Source organism: Taudactylus pleione, unplaced genomic scaffold, assembly GCF_031769625.1.
Source record: "Taudactylus pleione unplaced genomic scaffold, aTauple2 ptg000766l, whole genome shotgun sequence".
NCBI lineage: Eukaryota > Metazoa > Chordata > Amphibia > Anura > Myobatrachidae > Taudactylus > Taudactylus pleione.
The window spans coordinates 157,170-177,891 of NW_028285168.1; the positions used below are offsets into that span (position 1 = coordinate 157,170).

Consider the following 20,722-nt stretch of genomic DNA (forward strand, 5'->3'; position numbering starts at 1 on the left):
CGGATGGGTACACAGAACAGCAGGGGCACGGATGGGTATACACAGCTAATTCCAGTTGGAAACTGGCAGCAAATTGGAGTCAACCCAAGTGAAAGCAGGCGCCCGGCCACACCGAAAACAGGAGCAACTTGTCAATGATCCAGGAAGACAAGTATTAAAGATAGCAATGAGGAAACAGAGGGGAGAGAACAGCCAGAGGTGGGGAAACTCATTATGGGACCAGATTCGGGTATACACAAGATTGCAGGGTCCAAGACAAGGTCTGAATCCTGTTCTCCCAAGAAGTAAGCTGCCAACTAATGCCTGAGACATGGCCCAGAACACAAAGCTGGTGCTAAACCACTAGTGTTAGGACCACCAGCCCTGACTCCAAAGTCAGAACACACAGTCAATAAAGGACAGATGGGGTCGCTATATTGCCCAATTCCACTGGAAACTTCAACAGATAGCGCCACCTGCAGGGCATATCTATAGGAGTTTCCTCTTCTATAGCACAGTGGGTGAGTATGGATCATATGGATAAGCCCAGATCATTGTAGTGTCCAGAGTGAATCCAGGGCAGGCAGAGAATTGTGACAGAGAACATAAATCTAACATACAATAATTATTAACGCAACTGACAAAAATGACCATGATCAAAAAGTAGCAAAACAACAAGCAAACAAGCATAAAGAGCCATATGGAAAGCCCACCACAGACAAAGCAGCACATATATATATATATATATATATATATATATATGCCCTTACACAAATCACACACGAAGATCAAAGTCACCCAAACAGACACATCACACATAACCTCTTCCCCTGAATGTGAGAGTGAAGAACACCGGCCACCCTGAATGTGCCCGTTACCTGTTGTTGGTCTTCAGTTCCTTCTTTTTGGGATCTTGGCTATGAGGGGATCTGTGAGATAGAGGGTAAGTGATCACAAACCACTGGTTGTCATATTATCTGTGTCACACGTAAGGTATTATTATGTGGAAATATCTGTTGGGTAAAATGACTCATTGGGTTATTCTGCCCTCGTTGGTCACATAGGTAACTACCACCCATTCAGCCCCAGTCGGACTTCGATCACGTGCACCTACTCTTCCCGTAGACTGGCTTCTAGTTCCCCTACAATAAACATGTCCTGGGACTGGTGTCTACATAGTCAGATCTATAGTCCATCACCGTAGTCACAGCTATAGAAACAGTGACAAATTGCTGAGCTTATGATGGGAATCTACATTACAAAGCTGTATGTTCTTCACCCAGCAGTCAGTAACCCTAACATTTGTGTAGTGGTGATGAAGCCTATGGTGAAGACATCTCCAAGGTTCAACAGCCAATCAGAGAGCTAACAAAGTGCTGGTGAGGACTGAAGAGATCATTGGGTCAGGATGTGTGGACACCAGGGACTAGAGCAGACCAGCTTCCAGTTATCCTCTTCGGAATAAATTATTTCAGCTATGTTCAGTGCGGTAATGTTTGTAAATGTTATTTGGCAAAGTTAATTTCCTTCCAATAATGAGGATCTTTAGCCACTCTCCACTGCAGTCCAGATCCCCCATTCTAACATTAATTGAGGAGAGACAGGGATGGCTATAACCACAAACTCAGGCAATGGTGGCACTGGAAGGGGAGTTTCTATGAGGACATAAACTTCTCCATGAGAAAAGTCTCCTTAGTCTGGATCTGAGAGACGCCGGCTCTCCTATCTGCTAGTGCTGCTCATCCTGTTATGGGGAGTAGGATGGAATCACTAGAGAGGAATGGGCTGCTGATGGGGACTAGTACAACTTTTATTGTAGGGACTGTAAGGAATCCTGAATCATCATGGAGCCATGATGGAGAATAGTTGGCCTGTTTTGGTGGGGAATAATAACACCTGGGTCATAACACCTTCGTCCATTAAATTAAAAAAAAAAAAGGTACTTTTTCGGAAATTGTTACATAGCCCCTTCATCCTCTCACTTCTTCCAATGTATGCAGCCAACAAATCTCATTGTGGACTTGTGACCTACAAGGGTTCGGATTGAAACAATATTTAGATAGACAGTCAGTAGGTAAACACCAAGTGGTTGACAGGCAATAGGAAGACAGGGTTAAAAGGTTGACAAGGTCAAATGGTTGACAGTTAAAAAGTTGACATGGACTAAGGTTGACATGGTCAAATGGTCACCAGTGTCAAAATGTCAGCACATAAAAGGTTGACAGTTTTATTTTGTTATTTTAACCCTAATGCTCACCCTAACCCTCCCTCTAGTGCCTAACCCTAACCCTCCACCAAGTACCTAACTCTATGCTTAAACCTAACCCTCCCTCTAGTGCCTAACCCTCTCCCTAGTGCGTAACTCTATGCCTAACCCTAATCTTCCCTCTGGTGCCTAACAAGTATGAAAAACAATTTGTCGACCTTTTGACTACGATGACTATTTGACACTGTTGACCTTAGTCCATGTTGGCCTTTTAATTGTGGACATCTTGACCCTGTCTATCCATTGCCTGTTGACCATTTAGTGTTGACCTATTGACTGTCTATCTAGACACTGTAGATCTTCCATTTCTGTACCAACCTACAAGCCCCTTCAGAGCCAAGTAGCTTACATCTAGCTTTCATATTGATATGTCCTAAAGAGACACAGAAATTTACTTGCAGCGATGACTGCAAACAGTAATTAGGCCGCACTGAGGGCACCAACGAGTTTTATAATCACGAGTCATAAAACTCGTTCCACATGATAATGGTGCTACAGCCAATCAGCTCCCAACTGTCATCTGTTTCAGCCAGCCGAAGTTCCGCAGAGTATCTGATGCTATGTTGGACAACGCAGCTCGTATACGTAATACAGCAGGAGGCATGATGCCACCTGCTGCATTACCATATCTGCACAGATGGAATTGCAAAGCTGCTTGCGAGCAGCTTTGCAATTCCATCTGAAGCTGAATCAGGCCCTCTGTTAGCTTCTTTGTTGATCCCAACATAATTACCCAATGTGAATTTTTAACCTACTGCGGATTTCAGTCGGTCTCTTTTTGACCATTCACTTTGTATCTGACACGATCCACACGACATCTATTTCCCATCCACCTGGCACCTGACTCCCATCCACCTGGCACCTGACTCCCATCCATCTGGCAACTCACACCATCCACCTGACTCCCATCCACCTGGCACCTGACTCCCATCCATCTGGCATCTCACACCATCCATCTGACATCTAATTCCCATCCACCTGGCACCTGACTCCCATCCATCTGGCATCTCACACCATCCACCTGGCACCTGACTCCCATCCATCTGGCATCTCACACCATCCACCTGACTCCCATCCACCTGGCACCTGACTCCCATCCATCTGGCATCTCACATTATCCACCTGGCTCCCATCCATCTGGCATCTCACACCATCCACTTGGCTCCCATCCATCTGGCATCTCACACCATCCATCTGGCACCTGACTCCCATACACCTGGCACCTGACTCCCATCCATCTGGCATCTCACACCATCCACCTGACTCCCATCCACCTGGCCCCTGACTCCCATCCATCTGGCATCTCACACCATCCACCTGGCACCTGACTCCCATCCACCTGGCATCTCACACCATCCATCTGGCATCTCACACCATCCACCTGGCACCTGACTCCCATCCATCTGGCATCTCACACCATCCACCTGGCATCTCACAGCATCCATCTGACATCTAATTCCCATCCACCTGGCACCTGACTCCCATCCATCTGACATCTCACACCATCCACCTGGCACCTGACTCCCATCCATCTGACATCTCAAGCCATCCACCTGACTCCCATCCACCAGACACTGCCTCTGCCCAGAGGTGAAGCGCATTCTTTTTTCGGTTCTATTTTCTCCTTCTTAGAGGAATCAGACCAACCAGTTTAAGGTTTGTATATTTTAATGGATGTAGTCTGCTAATCATGTTACTGGTTGAAATCTAACTCACTGGGGATATGATGAAGTAAATCAGATGTACACTCAGATATGTATGTATGCATGCATGACAGCAGCCACAGATGAGACAAAGAAGCCAGGAAATCTCCGTCAGCCAACGGAGATCATGGCTTCTTCCCTCCCCCCCATCTTGTAGGGACTAAAGGGGAGTTAGTAATGGATTTAGTAGACCAATATTATATAAGAACCAGTAAAGCGTTATGGACTCATGGTGGGCTAGTTGGTCCTTTAGTGAATAAACTGTAATATTCTGTATAGAATTATGGACCTTTGTTCAGGACTAGTACACCATTCCATAGGTTCTGTGATGGACACTGTAATAGTAGTAAATCATAAACCCAGGATGGGGAATAGTACACCCTTACTGTATGTAGGGACTGTAAACAAAATGAGTAGAGAGGCGTGGAACTATGATGAGTATTAGCAGAACCCTCATTGTGGGGATGTAACAGTCAGTGGAGATGAATGGGCCTATGATGGGTACTAATAGAACCTTTATAGTGGGGATCTAATAGTCAGTGGAGAAGCATGGACCTATGATGGGTACTAGTAGAACCTTTATTGTGTGGATCTAATAGCCAGTGGAGATCCATGGATCTATGATGGGTACTATTAGAACCTTTATTATGGGGATACAATAGTCAGTGGAGACGAATGGACCTATGATGGGTACTAGTAGAACCTTTATGGATAAGTCTGTAAAAGATGTGAATCATGGACCTAATATTGGTACAAATAGATCCTTTATTATAGGGACTGCACTTAAATTAGTAGAGTGGGGGATGTAATGGAATTAGTAGAGAGTTGTGAACAAATGGAGTCTACTACACATTGTGAGGACTGTAATAAAGTCAGTAGAGACATAAACCTATGATCGGTACAGTAGAGCCTTAATTGTGGGTACATAGACCTTTGATGGGAAGTATTGTACCTTATATTTGTGCTTTTAATGGAGGCAGTAGATATGTCTAATGAAATGTACTCCCATACCCTTTATTTTGGGGATTCTAAAACATAATATAGTCATGGATTCTAGCAAAACTTTTAATGTGTGGGACATACATAAATTAGTAAAGTCAGTATAGAGCAATGGATTTATAATGTGATTTAGGAGACACCTCACAGTGGAGATTATAATTAAATCAGTGGAGAGTGATAAAGTCTTAATTGGTGATGCTAGATCCTTTATGAGGGGGATGTAATGGATGTCATTGCATGATGGGGACTAGTAGACACATCATAGATTGCAATGGAGTCAGTAGAGATATGGCCCCATAATGAGACTACTACAACGTTTATTGTGGGAGTCATAGAGCATTGATGGGGACTAATAAATCTTTATTTAGGGAACTATAATAGAGTCAGAAGAGTAAATGACAGCAGGAGAGATGGGTATATACAAGAACTAAGTCCTGACTAAACTTGTTTGGACAGGAGGACACATGAGAAAAAGAGCAAGAGAGATGTGTGACCATGGTTAAATCATGCAGGCTGTACTGCATGAAATAGGAGGATCAGTAGAGATGTGGGAACACCATGACAGAGAGTAGCAGGGACACTGGATGAGTTAGGAGTACACATGAGAGGGAACAGCAGAGATGGGGGTACAATGTAACAGAGTGTGGGGGACACATGGTGAGAGAAGAGAAGGAACAGAAGAGATGGGGGTACACCAACACAGTGAGGAGTACAGATGGTGAGATAGGAGGACACATGAGGAGAAGGAACAGGACAGATGTGGTACAACATAGTAGAGTGTGGGAGACACAGAGATAGCATGACAAGAGGAAATGGAACAAGATAGATGGGGGTACACTGTAGCAGAGTGTGGGGGAAACTGGGTGAGATAGCAGGACACATAAGGAGAATGAACAGGAGAGAGGGGGGTACACCATCACAGAGTGTGGGGAAGAGAGGAGAACACGAGTAGAAGGAACAGGAGAGATGGGGGTACATCATAACAAAGTGTGGGTGACTATTAGAGCACAGCTAGATAACCACAAGACCCCCCTAAGATTATGAGGCCTATTCATCAAACAATAAATGGCCAGGTAACCATGCAGAAACACTCGTTTCCACATATTTTAGTTACCGGGCGATTCATCATGAGGGGTCCAATAGGAACGATATTCAGCAAATGAGTTTGCTCAGGAGAACAAGCGCCATCTTCAGACGGCGCCTGCTCTCATAGCCCCGCTCCTTCTTATGGGAAGGAGTCCAGGGGATAGGAAGAGGGATCCAAGCGGATCCCACCGGGATCATGCATTCGTAGCCGTGCCGACGGGGAGGAGGTAAGTAACACAGCTACATCTGTAGCTGCGATACTAACCGAGGGGAGCAGCTGTCCCCGCACCGGAGCAATGATGAATTGCTCTGGTATCACGTTTCCCTCGCAGCAAGTTGAATACTTAATCAATCATCGGAGGGCATATATGAATAGGCCTCTGTGGCAGCCTTGAGGTTCTTGGAACAAGGTCTATAGGTGATTATTAAGGTAAATCGGGTATAGTAGTAATAGTTCCCAATGTACCTGTCTGGAATTAAGTCTTTTGGCTGATTCAACGTATAATAAATTCTTATGAGCGGTGATGACTGCAGTTGAATGTAAAGCTCCCTCCAGCCAGTGCCTCCAATCTTCGAGAGCCCACTTAAAAGGCAAGAAGGTCCCGATTTCCAACATCAGCAGCAGAAAATTTACGGGCGATTAAAACACAAGGATGTAATTTATCATCTCAGGGATCTGTTTGAGATAGTATGGCTCCCATCCCCAAGTCCGAAGCTTCCACCTTCACAGTAAAGGGCAATTCCAGATTCAGGTGATGAAGTACATTCTTGTTTCAAGGCTTTAAACAACTCCAAAGCTTGAAGAGACCATTAGGCAGGATCTACTCCCTTCTTAGTCAAAGCAGTATGAGCCACCAGAAGAGAGAATGAGCAAATGAAATGTCTGTAATAATTTGTGAACCCCCAAAATATCTGCAGTGCTTTCAAATTAGTAGGTAACATCCAATCTTGGATGACTTGGAGTTTGCGTGGATCCATGGCAAAACCTTTGGGAGTGATGATGTATCCCAGAAAGTCTACTCGCCGAACTTCAAACTTAAGGCCGGTACACACTAGACAATGTTTAGTGTGTACCGACCCCAGTAGCAACGGGACCCGGAAGGGTGCCAGCATCGGCAAGTGCATTCACATTTGCCAATGCTGGCAGCGATGGAACGACAGCATTCGGCAGGATGGCCCTTGCTAACGATGTCACCCATCTGACCTGTATGCAGGTCCGACGGTTGCTGATGACACGCGGGAGCACGCATATCGTCTGGTGTGTACCCGGCATTACACATTTCCACCTTGGCAAAAGGATGATGTAACTTGTCTGCAATGACTATGATGGAGTGATAGGGTAGATCAGCATATCATCTAGATAGACCACGACAGATTTTCCTAGAAAATCCAGAAGGACGTCATTCATCACATTTTGGAAGATGGGAGGTGCGTTGCAAAGGCCAAAAGGCATGACTAGAATTCACAGTGACCCAAAAAAGAGTGTTAAAGGCCATCTTCCACTCATCCTCCTCCCTGATGCAGGATTGTAAACTCCTTGGAGATTGATTTTGGAAAAAATAGTGGCATTCCGAAGTTGGTCAAACAGGGCTGAAATCATAGGCAGGGGGTAGGTGTTCTTGATAGTGATTTTGTTGAATCCCCTGTAGTCAATGCATGGTTGCAGACTAACATTCTTCTTGCAAACAAAAAAGACCCGATGAACCCTTTGCTGAGGTTCTCTTTAATGTATTCATCCATATCCTTGGTTTAGGGAACTGACAAGGCATAAAGTCTTCCCTTTGGGCAATCTGGCTCCTGGAACAAGGTTAATGGTGCAATCATATTCTCGTTGTGGTGGCAAGGAGTCTGTTTTACTTTTAAAGACGACGTCCAAGAAATCACCATAGGGGTATGGAAGACCCTTGGGAATGTGCTGAAGATCCTTTAGTAGAAGACATAGACAAGTTACGATGCAATTATTACCCCAACATTGATTTTTCCTGATCTCCAGTCAACGGTGGTCTTGTGTACAACAAGCCATGGCTGCCCCAGGATTAAGGAAACCATGGGGGGTGTAGTGAACATTGGGTGAGATAGCAGGACACAACGAGATGGAACAGGAGAGATGGGAGTACCCTGTAGCAGAGTGTGGGGGACACTGAAGGAGAAACAGGAGAGATGGGGGTACCGGGTAGCAGAGTGTGGGACACACATGCAGAGGAATAGCAGAAGTGATAGGTGTATGATTGCTAAAAGGACACACAGAAGGAATAGAAGGAGGAAAGATAGTATTAATCCTACTGTAATTTAGTCTTTGTTACAATATTAGTAGAGGCTTTAGAAGTTTATTCCTGGTTCCTTTCCAGGGAAGGAATCGCTAAGAATAAACTCTCCTGGATACCTGGGGCTTGAAGCCACAACTTTGGGGACCCGTTTAGAGGCCATTTGTTTCTTCACACGTCTGTAGGAGAATAACACCCAGATTAGCAGTATACAAGGGCACAGGCTAATATTATTATATCATTGCTTTAGGTTTCAGTGTAGGGAGATGAGCACAGCTCCAATGGTAATGATCTGTGTAATGATATGTGAGAGACCTACAAACAGGTCACTGACCTACAGGTACCACCACCGTAATGAACACCAGCATGCAGGCAACGAGTGGCAGGAAGCATCCCACCCCACATCCTGTCTATGAAGCTGAATAGCCGGCAGAACTCAATGTATTGATCATGATCTTATTTTGTAGCATATCATGTGCTCGTTATTTCAGACATATCACATAAGATATTATTCAGCACCGTTACTGTAGGATGTGGATAAAGTTAGAGAAACTCTAATAATGATATCATGGAAATAAACAGCTTATGTAAATGTAATCAATATTGACGCCCAGGGTCATATAAATTAATTATTCTGTGAAAGATATGTGTGTAATTTGGAATGCTTCCTCTGGGACATTACTATTGGTCAGCGGTCAGGACACGGGTCAGAGGTCAGTACAACGGTTCTAACACGAGCCTGTGCCGGCGAAGGCCATCTGGCTGTGCATGTATTTACCAGAGTGGGATAGGCTACAGTGTGCTGGTATCACCAGAAGATGGTGGTAGCTACTGGTGCTTAGCTCTATGCAGCTTGGTGAATGAGGCATCTTCTCTGGTCAGTGTAAAGTGGGGGACTAATATCTCCAATATATGGTGCGATACCACCTTGCTAAATAGCACTCTGCTAAAATAAATGCAGCCAGTGTACAAAAACAAACGTTGCCGGAGGCTTAAAGGCATTTTTAGGCTTAATAACTTAATACTTTGGGGCATATCCCGCGGCTAATTGACAGGCAAAAGTCCCGCGACGCGGGGTTTAGCTATTCAATAAAATAGCTTTTTCCCTGCGTCATTAGACCGGGACCCCCACACGAGAACACACTGATTCCGCTAGAACTGCGGGATCAGTGTGTAATACCCTCTCGCGCGAGGCCGAATAGGGCGGCCTCACACTGATTTTACCTCGCACCTGCATGAGGTGCGAGGTAAAGTCAAACAGCGGGGACTCGCGCAAGGGGTCTCAGGGACACCCCAACGTGAAATCTCCGCTAATTGAATCCCGTCCGGCGCGACAATTAGCCGCAGGGTAAACCCTGCCTAATTGGATATGCCCCTTTGAGTGTTATTATTTCATTTTCACCATTACCAGCCAGCACTGTAGCAAACATTTGAGTTATTGCTTAATAAATAGGTCACTTAATACCGGTTAAGAAATAAAGATGGGAACTCCAGTTCCCAGGAAGCAGGTTCAAGGCCATCAGCATGGCTACAGCTGAACCGGTCATGCCTTCAGAAACATGTTGTTTGTTGTATGCACTTATTCTGTGTAAGCTCCACCAAACCTCAAAAGGCTTCCACCAAAGCTTCCCAATGCACCCTGGGTAGATGATCGCAAAGGTCCTCCATTTTTTTTTTTAGAAGAGATATGTGTGGACCCCCATGTTTTTGTTTTAGCTTTGGATCTAAAGTTTTGTTTTTTGGTTTTGGCATAACCATCCTCAAATGTTTTGGGTTTTCATTCCTTTCAAGATTTATAAAAACAGCAAAAATCGTGTAATTGGACCTGTTTTTATTAATAACATTAATTCCCACTGAATGTTGACCACCTAACTTCTCACAATATTGTTGACACTGCAGCGGCAGAATTACAGTTTAATAAACTATATGAACCTTTCAAATGTTTTCATTAATCAAGAACTAGATCAGAAGCCTGAGGCCAGAACAGGTAAATGGAGGTGGAATATGTCATTTAAGCCAGGTAATGCAGTGATTGATTGATTGCCAACAGTACTAATAAACTATAAAAACAAAATGGAGACATGGAAAAAGCTATTAAAAAATTAAATTTTGTATTTTGGAAGCTTGTTTTTTTAAGTGGAAACTGAATCCAAACAGGAAATCACAGGCCTCAGGACAATATAGGAGATTCAAGGCAGAGTAACAGGCAAGTCAATAATTATTAGTTATAAGATTTGATGATACTACTCTGTATCTGTGGAGAAGCTGCAGGAAATGGGGCCTATACATCTGGATGACCTGGCAAGATACAAAGAACACGAACACCCCAATAAAGTACAGTAATATACACTGCCTGTGCTCCATACACAATCTTGGCAAAGCCCATAATAAAAAATGTTGAACGATGGAATTGTCCTTGGGCCCTCCCTCCCGCCCTTATATTGTATGGTAAAAAGGACATGCAAAGATTAACAAACCGAGCACTTCAGTGACAGGGACTGCCAATTTATTGTGACTGAAGTGCTTGGTTCATTTGGGCCTCCACAAAACAAGCTACTAATGGAAAAGCAAATAAAAGAAAAATGCACCTGGCGCTGATCTCCTTAATTAGACAATTATGCTGAAACTGTAGCTCTCTATGAGGGAGATCTACTCACAATCTCCTAATCTGACACATAGAAGAAAGCTACTCCTGAAGAAGTCCCCAGAGACTACAAGCGGGACGAAACATGGTGAGTGGGAGATTGGACCACCTGTAAATTACCTCCACAACACTTTGGACAGATAAGCTTACTTTTAATATCTATATTGTACGAGTCTTTTTTGTATTTCTAATTAAATATTGTGTATGTAAAAAAACGTATCACACGATCTGGAGGCTCTCTCTTTTATATTTACATATCTACCTTGGAGCGGATTGGTGCTTAAGGAGAAGAGACCCTAATTACATAGCTGTATGAAAAAGTGTTATCCGATACGAGGCTTGCATTTATTTGGGTGCTGGTGATTGCTGGTTTTCATTTTCTCCGACACCATTTCTAGTCTGTGCAATCAGCACAGTCTCATATCTTATATTAAGACTTTATATCAGGTTACACGATGTTGGTTTTTATTCTCTTCTTTTTTTGAGATATACACCTGGGACATTATACACAGAGATCCCGTCAGGATAAAGATTATATGGACTCTATATGAACAGTGTTGTTGCTAAATATCTAAAAAGAATACACTGAAGGCGCCGTTCCTTCACTATTTTCCTAAATATATATATATATAGAAGAGAGCGCTGAAACAGCTAATACATTTTAATATGAATTTAATAATAAATATTCAGTATACTGACTGAGGAAGCCGCTGAATAGTTAGGTGGAGAAACACATTTTTTGATACCCAGAGAAGCCGGGTGAAAATACTCTACATTGGCTAAATTGCAGCTTGACGGGTGCCCTTGGAGATGAGCAATATACATTGGTGGTGGCTGCAGAAGGCTCAGTGCCCGGAGGATCCCTACTTACTGTGGACTAAACTCCTTGCTGCTATACAGGTATACTAAGTGTATTAATAATGGAGTGGCCACAGCAGGTATATCTGTTTGAGAGACCCTTAGAGACTGCAGGATGAATATACCGGTAAAAGGAATTTTGACATTGTTTCTTGGATTTCTAATAATAATTTTTTATGTTTTATTACTAAATACATGGCCATGGTAAATATTAATTAAAAGTATATGCTCTATTTAAATTGGAGTCCAAGGTTGATAAAGGAGACTGTGAATTGCTTCAATATATACATGCTGTGCCTATGTGAGCAGGAAAGATAAGTATTGCTTAATAAATAAATATACTGCTATAGATAAATTCTGAATCTGTTGCTACACAAGGATTTATATGAACATTTCTGATGGCGAATAACCGCATACTGCTCGGATTTTATTTAGACAGTGGAAGAGAAGAATTGTTCATCAATGTGGATTAGACGTACTTAATTGCTACATCTGTATCCACAAACACAGAAGCTGCTGAGTCTTTTGATAAATGTAACATTTACGGATAATATAGATGAGCTTTTATTATGTGCATCAAGTGTTTTATGTTATCCAAGTCTGATTAATGTTATTATTTTCATTTGGTATATATTTTACTGCTTGTAGTTTATGCTTAACTGGTTATAATATTGCCGGTTTTATCTGGTCTATGGAATTTAAGCTACTAATGGGCCTAAGGCAGCTAACGGTGTTGTTAATTATCAAAGATGGAAGATGACATTATCATCGTTATTATCGCCCTTAGCACTGTCGTTAATAGTTTAGCTTATCCCCACTTGAATCCACAGTAACAGAAGTTTCTGTACTTTGTTCTAATTGGCAACAAAGTTCTTCCTCATAGAACGTATCGTTCATTTTTACCACCCCCAGTTTTTTTTATTATTTTGGAAGTAGCTTCCTACACTGACGCCTTACCCGGTTCCCACCTGTGCTAAGCACCCTTTCCTAGTACACACTCCATGGAGAGTGGGCATCTTCTGTAAACCAACAGCTTCCATAGGAATGAATGGGAGCGCTCTGGTTGGCTGTGAGTGTGGCATCTAGAACAATCAGAGCACTTCTATTCATTCAGAGGCCGCAAGTGACCTGGGGGGAGGTAAAAGCATCGTCCCATAGGGTTTATTATTGTCTCTGGATTCTTACTTGTGAAGACGACAAATCACCATGGATCTAAGGGGCCAGATTACCAATTATCCCCCAAAATGTATGTAAGGGAGACTGCAGCAGACATCTGAGATAACAACATGTGGGATATTTGTATATAGGCTGGTTAGGTGTAGAGAATACAGCCAGGCAGGGCTGCCATCAGGGGGGGACTGCCGGGACTGGAGTCCCAGGCCCGGACCCTGGAGGAACTGGGGGGGGGGGGGGCCCGGACCTTGGAGGAATGGGGGGGGCCCGCCCGCTCCTACCACAAGCTGCAAAGCCACACTACTCCTTTAACAAAAGACCGCCCTTCGCCGCCAGCCCAGTTCCCACTAAGTAATTGGAGGCTGGGCTGCTCCACCAGCCTCCATCTACAGGACACGCTTTGCTTTGGACACGCATGACGTCACGTCGCGCTGCTGGAGGTAAAGGTCGGAGGAGCCACGATACTAACGAGTGAGGAACAGGTCTGCCGGGGGAGAAGAGGAGAAGAAGGGACTCGGAACCTGTAAGGAAATAAGGTAAGTACAATAAGTGGGAAAAAGCTGGGAAGGGCGGTCTGGTCTGGTCTGGTCCAGTCGTATTTATTCAGGGGGGAGAGAATTTGGAAAAAGCTGGGGAGGGCACTGGTCTGGTACAGTCATATGTAAAACCAGGGGACAGGGATTGGGGAAAAGCTGGGGAGTGCAGACTGAGCACTGTTCTGGTTTAATAATTTCTGGACAAAATATTTGTCATTTTTATTTTTTTTGTGTACAACTAAGATAGCAGGGGAAGGAAAGGATGGGGGGGGGCTGCCTATTTTATCAGTCCTGGGTCCCACAAGTACTGATGGCAGCCCTGCAGCCAGGTATTATTCTAAGTACACTGCTTCGGCCTGTACACCTGGTTGGAGAAGGGGTCCGGCTATTGGGATATGTGACTGTATAAATAGTATTGTGCCGATATTATGGCTCCACCAGGTAAGTTCTCCAGTCATTTATGAATCTTTGGTAGACAGTGCTAGATAGGAACCTTAGGAAACTCAGATACAGGGGCCTATTCATCATACCATAAATGGCCCGGTAACCATACGGTTTCCGCATACAGTATTTAGGTTACCGGGCCATTCATCATCAGGGGTTTGGTAGGACACCCTGATATTCAGCAATCTCCGAAAACAGAGTTTGCTTCCGAGAACAAGCGTCATCTTCAGACGGCGTTTGCTCTCGTAGCCCTGCTCCTTCCTATGGGAAGACGTTCCAGGGATGTGAAGAGGGATCCGAGCGAATTTCTCCAGCGCCCCCTCATTACCTCCCCAGCGACTTTGTGCATGCGTGACCTTGAGCTATGATGAATTGCTCCGGTTTCAAATTTCCCCGCTGCGAGATGGATACTTAAGTATACCTCGCAGCGAGAGCATTACTTAATCATCGGGGGCCATACGACCTCCGATGATGAATAGGCCCCACAGTGTCACCTCAATGGAAATAATGATATCATGAGCCACCACATCCAAGTGTCAGATAGCTGAGAGTGCACCAATCATCCACATTCTGGATCTCAACGCCCCACCCTTGTCAGCAGGGCAAATTATTATGGGCTCTACTTACTACAAATCACATTTAAAATGCGGTTGTAGTGATATTTGCTACTAAATTTGCATTGCGAATTAAGGAAATATCAGAGATTTATCAAAAATCCCTTGCAGGGACAGAGCGTGTGATAAAGCTGTGTCCCTGCAGATCCCCTTCACAGTGTTCTCACTGTATCTTTTTGAAAAAAATACAATGAAACAATACCCGCACGTGTCCACTGGCTCACCCCCCTCGAACACGATCCCCCCCGCTCGATCCCTACCCCCTCACTTTCACTTACCTCCACTGATCGGTGCTCCGGTGATGTTCTCTGGGGGTCTGGGTCAGTTGGTCTCCTGGCTCCTGCACTGTGACCCGGTCAGTTTTTCTATGCAGCAGCTGACCAGGGCCACAGTGCAGGAGCCAGGAGATCAGCTGACCAGTGCCCCAGAGGACATCACCGAAGCACCGCTCACCGGTCCCTGGCTTTAGGTAAGTGTTTTGATGGGGTTTTTTTATTTGTTTTGCAGTGACCAGCTTGTGGTTTCCCCCAGGATTTGGGGAAAATGCCATGGATTTTATCACAGGGCTTCCACAGGCATATTTTGGAATTATTATCACAGGGCTTCCACAGGTATATTTTTAGATTTCATTTTTAGTAAATCTGGGCAGATCACATTCCCCATTACAATTATGGGAAATGTGATCTGATTACTAAAAATAAGTGATAATTAGGGGTTGGAGTAGCATTTTATGAATTCTACTCCAATTGCCCTTTAGTAAATTTATGTGAAAGTAAAATAATATGAAAAGAGTGTGAGAACACAAAAGCCCCATTTTCACTTTCTTTTATTAAAAATAATGTTAATAAATAGAGCCCTGTGAGTTTTTAGGAGTTGGACTGCATCAAGGCTCCATTCATCTCTGGAGAGGTTAGAACGAATACATAAGCCTCGCTTCTACCCTGCACTTGGTTATCCAACGCTTCCATGAAAACCATGATGGCAGAATTGGGGGATGGAGGATCAAGCAGAGATTGGAGTCAGAATTTGGAGGATCAATATCCTTAGGCCTAGGTGTATGGTCTTGAGTCAAAATAGCTTCTCAACTTCAAATGTTGATAGAAACGGCTATGCTCATTTTTCCAATCCATTTCTCTGAATTGGTTCATAGGAACAACAATAGTCCGTTGTGTAGTGCCGACAATGTTTCTTCTGTTAGGGACCTGTCAGAGAGGTTGAAGACCAGGAGGTCTATTTAGCAGTAAACTGCATTTTAGCTGGAGAGACCAATATACTATATTTTGCTTCTCTATATTTAGCAACTAGCTGAAGTACCCAGGGTTACCAGAGTTTAAATCTTCAAAGTTATTATTTTTTATTATGTGATGTCGTCCAAATCCATCCTGTAGAAGGCTCAGAACAGGCTCCCTGGGTCAAAGTTCTGTCCAGCGCATTACGCCGTGAGGTCCGACCGGGACTCCAACCACTCCATTAAGCATCCCAGACCAATTGCCACCCCTCTGTAAAGTTTTAATTCAAATCCATCCAGTAGAAGGCCCGAGAACAAGCTCCCTGTGTCAAAGTTCTGCCCAGCGTACACCAACAGGAGGTCCGACCAGGACCCTAACCTCCCCTAAAACCTGGCCAGGATCCAACTGGACCACATCGCCTTGGTTTCAACCCAAGCGGTGCAGGGGTGTCCGAATGTATAACTAACAAACAAACCAACCAACGAACCAATCGAGGACGCAGGAATCTCACAGGACTAATAAAAAGGTGGAGAAATAAGGGCTTGGAAGTTACTGTACTTACAAAGGTGAGAACAGTGAGGACAGAAGGGAGGAAGCTACAGAGCAGGGATGAGCAATACTGTCTGGAACTGTCCACACACCCATCCCGGGCCTTTGTGCATGGGGAGAGACATTTGATCTACAGTATACTCTATGGCATCCAGCATCTGCACAACCTTCTGCCCTAAACGACCCCCAGCTCCCCGACATGATCTTCTGTGTATGCTCCTCATAAGCAAACTCTTGGTTCTGCTGCAGACTCCTGCTAGATTGGCTGTGGCATAGCGCAGACGCACTGCCACACTGTCTGACATCGCATATATTTGTGTTCTTCGCTGGGACAGGCCTTTATCATGGGGTCTGTCCCAGCATGGATATTTATAGACACATGGGACCTAAGATGCAAAAGGTGATGAAAAATGTAAATAATTAGCTTAAGATTTTTATTCTTCTCTAAATAGACCCCCTAGGTCCTCCTTGGGCATCTCCCTTCTCCTGCCCATGGCGGCCCTGGCTCCTCCTCATATGTTCTCTTCTGCCCCGTGCTGTGCACAGGTGCTGAACCCTGGGGAGTAGAGGCAGATCGGGTTGCCAGATATTTCTTTGAAGCCAATCATAGTCTTGCTGTGCTAAAACATATCATTATTAACCAGATACCAGGTAATAGTCATGGACAGATCTTTCTCCTTCATTCTACATGTTCCCACTTCCAAAGACCATGAGTGCCGGCTTCTGTGATCCGATGGCTGCATCCAAAGACCCCGAGTGCCGGCTTCTGTGATCCGATGGCTGCATCCAAAGACCCCGAGTGCCGGCTTCTGTGATCCGATGGCTGCATCCAAAGACCCCGAGTGCCGGCTTCTGTGATCCGATGGCTGCATCCAAAGACCCCGAGTGCCGGCTTCTGTGATCTGAAGCTGCATCCAAAGACCTAGAGTGCTGGCTTCTGTGATCCGATGCTGCATCCAAAGACCCCGAGTGCCGGCTTCTGTGATCCGATGGCTGCATCCAAAGTCCCAGAGTGCTGGCTTCTGTGATCCGATGCTGCATCCAAAGACCCCGAGTGCCGGCTTCTGTGATCCGATGGCTGCATCCAAATACCCAGAGTGCCGGCTTCTGTGATCCAATGCTGCATCCAAAGACACAGCAATGGATCATCTGCATGAACATCGGACATCTGAGCAAGCCTCAAATTACTCAGGATGCCCAATCCTGCTGCTGGGGCATGTGGCGCTGCGTCCAGGTCTACAGTCACTGGCTACAGCACGCCTCGAAAATGGGACAGACATGCCCCCACATCTAAATGCCAGCAGCAGGTGAATCATACGGTGGATTTTGGGGCACTGCGAGCAAATCGCACATACGGATCGGAACGCGGGCAAAGCGGCTCCTGCGCAGATCAGCAAACAAACATCGGAGGTCTGTAAATATTAAATGCATGTACATCTGTGAATTAGTCCCTGTGTTTAATGTGGTGCACACAATGATACCAAACACCACAGGGACTACTTGTCCATACAAATCAGAGTGGAGCAATTCGGTTGATAATCAAACACACTCGAAATTTGGGGTTTCCGATTAGAATAGAGGACCTCATTCAGAGTCGGTCGTTGCGGCCGCACGGTCGTAGGGGAAAGGGGCCGGATATGCAAATGAAGCGATCACAAGTTGCGGTCCTAAGATGAGATCGTTAGCTGAACGACCGAGGGTAAGAAGCGGTCGTAAGATTAATTCACGCCCCCTTCTCAATCACCAGACACGTCATCTCCTGGGATATAAGGATTAATCGCGACCATCGGAGCTGGTCGTAGAGCTTACGGTTGACCATACCCTCTCTTAAGCACTACGATCATGTCACATGTGCCATGACACTACTTAGTTAATTATGCACTCCCATAAAACGCCGTTCGCATAATTATGCACGCCGGCGTTCGGATCTCCACTCCCCCGTTCACAAGCACCTTCCCCTGTTACCACCCACAAACGGTTCAATCTGTCAGTCAAACTAACGACCTGGCTGTGTTCAAGGAGAGAGAAATTTTTGATCGTAGCAGCTAGTTTGCACACGCGCATTGCGAATTTTACGCATGTGCAGTTTAGTGAACATTGGCTGTGTACGACCGTGCGGCCACAACGACCGACTTTGAATGAGTCCCGGCTCAGATAACTATGATGTTACGATTAGAATAGAGTCCCGGCTCAGATAACTATGATGTTACGATTAGAATAGAGTCCCGGCTCAGATAACTATGATGTTACGATTAGAATAGTAAGCCTGATTCAGCAAGGAACGCATGCTAGCAGACGCACGCACCCAGCCGCTGCGAGAATTTGCTAATCAATGCATACGCACGGAGACAGTATCACAAGAAGCAGACACCCAGCAAAAGAAAGCCGCCCACCTATGCCGAGATTGACAGCGTAAACATCGAGAACATGGAGTGCCATAGAAGCTGCGTGTAATCTAAGGGTAGACCTGATCCTGCCGCAGGACTTGAGATTCCTGCACGCAGAGAGAGACGCCGGGCTGCGTGCAGCGTCACTGAGATTAATTTATGCACACCCCTGTAACGGCACAGTTCGGCCGACCCCCCCCCCCGCCCACCCCCCGGTCACCACCCACAAGTAGCACTTCCTGTCAATTAACATGGAATGTCTCTGCGGGCTCCCTACGTACTCAGCAACCTGTTCACCACGCGCAATGCAATATATACGCAGATCACAATCATCGGTTTGCACCGTGCGTTCTCTCACTTGCGTTGCTTGCTGGATCAGGCCCGGAGTCCCATCTCTGGCCTTCTCACAGATTGCAGTAAGTCCCTCCCTAGTGATCTCAGGAGCTGTAATGTGGTCAGCGCTGACTGGCCATGAAGGTTATTAGTGGTAATAATATATAATGCTATAGGAACTGATTTTTAAAGAAATCCAAAACCTAAACATTTAATGGTGGTTTTACCAAAACATGGCGGACTGCGCAGCTCTCTATTAGGCTGAAGGATTAATAAGAAGATTGAAGACATCTGTGTTACTAATTCAGGAAAGCAGTGTGTAATATCGCTATTGTATTCTCTAAGGGTACCAACAATTCTGTACAGCCCATTTTAGAATATCTTTTGGAGAATTAGCAATCATTTCTCTTTTCGCCGTTTCTTTGCTTTAGTCTATGACATAACAAAGGCAGGCAGGGGTGCGCGCGAGACACGGCAGGCAGGGGTGCGCGCGAGACACGGCAGGCAGGGGTGCGCGCGAGACGCGCCAGGCAGGGGTGCGCGCGAGACACGGCAGGCAGGGGTGCGCGCGAGACGCGGCAGGCAGGGGGTGCGCGTGAGATGCGGCAGGCAGGGGGGTGCGCGCGAGACGCGGCAGGGGGGTGCGCGCGAGACGCGGCAGGCAGGGGTGCGCGCGAGATGCGGCAGGCAGGGGGTGCGCGCGAGACACGGCAGGCAGGGGTGCGCGCGTGAACTAAACACATAGGTAAACCTACCAAATGGGTGTGCGTATTGAAATTAATATATTACACAGGTGTACGATTTCAAAACAATAAAAACTTTAAGTAACCAATGAGACAGAAAAAACTCCTCATTAAATAATAACAATATATGAAAACAGTACAGACTGATTGCTCTAATATAATTCTTTTAGAATAATTGCAACAATGAAAGGTTCATAGTCCCCAGACCTGATGTATAGGTATATTCAACACCTCCAACATTTAATCCAGGTATATTATAATAGGTAAGGAGGTGACCTATGATACGTTTAAAGGGCAAGCAGAAGAATTAACCTCAGCGTTTTTGGCTATCCGATCGGAGTATTACAAGGAGAACTCAGAGAGGTTGAAATCTATGATATAACTTCCCTTCTAATTGTGAGAGATAGAGAGAAATGACAATAAATGTTGTTGTTTAATCTTCTCTCTAAGGTCATTGGTTGCTCACATCAAATGTAGCGAATTATGGATTTTCATCTAGGTAATATGGAGAGAGTTTTGGCCCCTCATGCGGGGGATCAATATATCATCACTTCTCAGAAAGCAAAAAATTATAAGAACTTTCTCTCCCCTAGTTTTTTTGTGAAAGATTCGGAAACAGGAGACAACAGAGACACCCAGTCTTGTATTACATGTCACTTCATCGTATAGAGGCACCAACTTCACCTCAACAACTCCGGGTAACAGACAGACACCCAGTCTTGTATTACATGTCACTTCATCGTATAGAGGCACCAACTTCACCTCAACAACTCCGGGTAACAGACAGACACCCAGTCTTGTATTACATGTCACTTCATCGTATAGAGGCACCAACTTCACCTCAACAACTCCGGGTAACAGACAGACACCCAGTCTTGTATTACATGTCACTTCATCGTATAGAGGCACCAACTT

General features: G+C 45.1%; 1 protein-coding gene across 4 annotated transcripts in view; it reads right to left on the bottom strand.

Annotated features, from left to right (window-relative positions):
* Positions 1-20,722, bottom strand: part of LOXL3 (lysyl oxidase like 3) — a 302,460-nt gene that overhangs the window by 71,663 nt on the left and 210,075 nt on the right. For 2 of the 4 annotated variants that reach the window (XM_088457548.1, XM_088457546.1), the window contains one exon: positions 858-908. The exons of 1 other annotated variant lie outside the window; for it this stretch is intronic. In XM_088457548.1, the coding sequence (XP_088313674.1) occupies positions 858-908 (51 nt within the window). Of the gene's footprint in view, positions 1-857; positions 909-8,416; positions 8,477-20,722 lie in introns of all 4 variants that reach the window. One more of the 4 variants, XM_088457545.1, reaches the window with a different exon arrangement.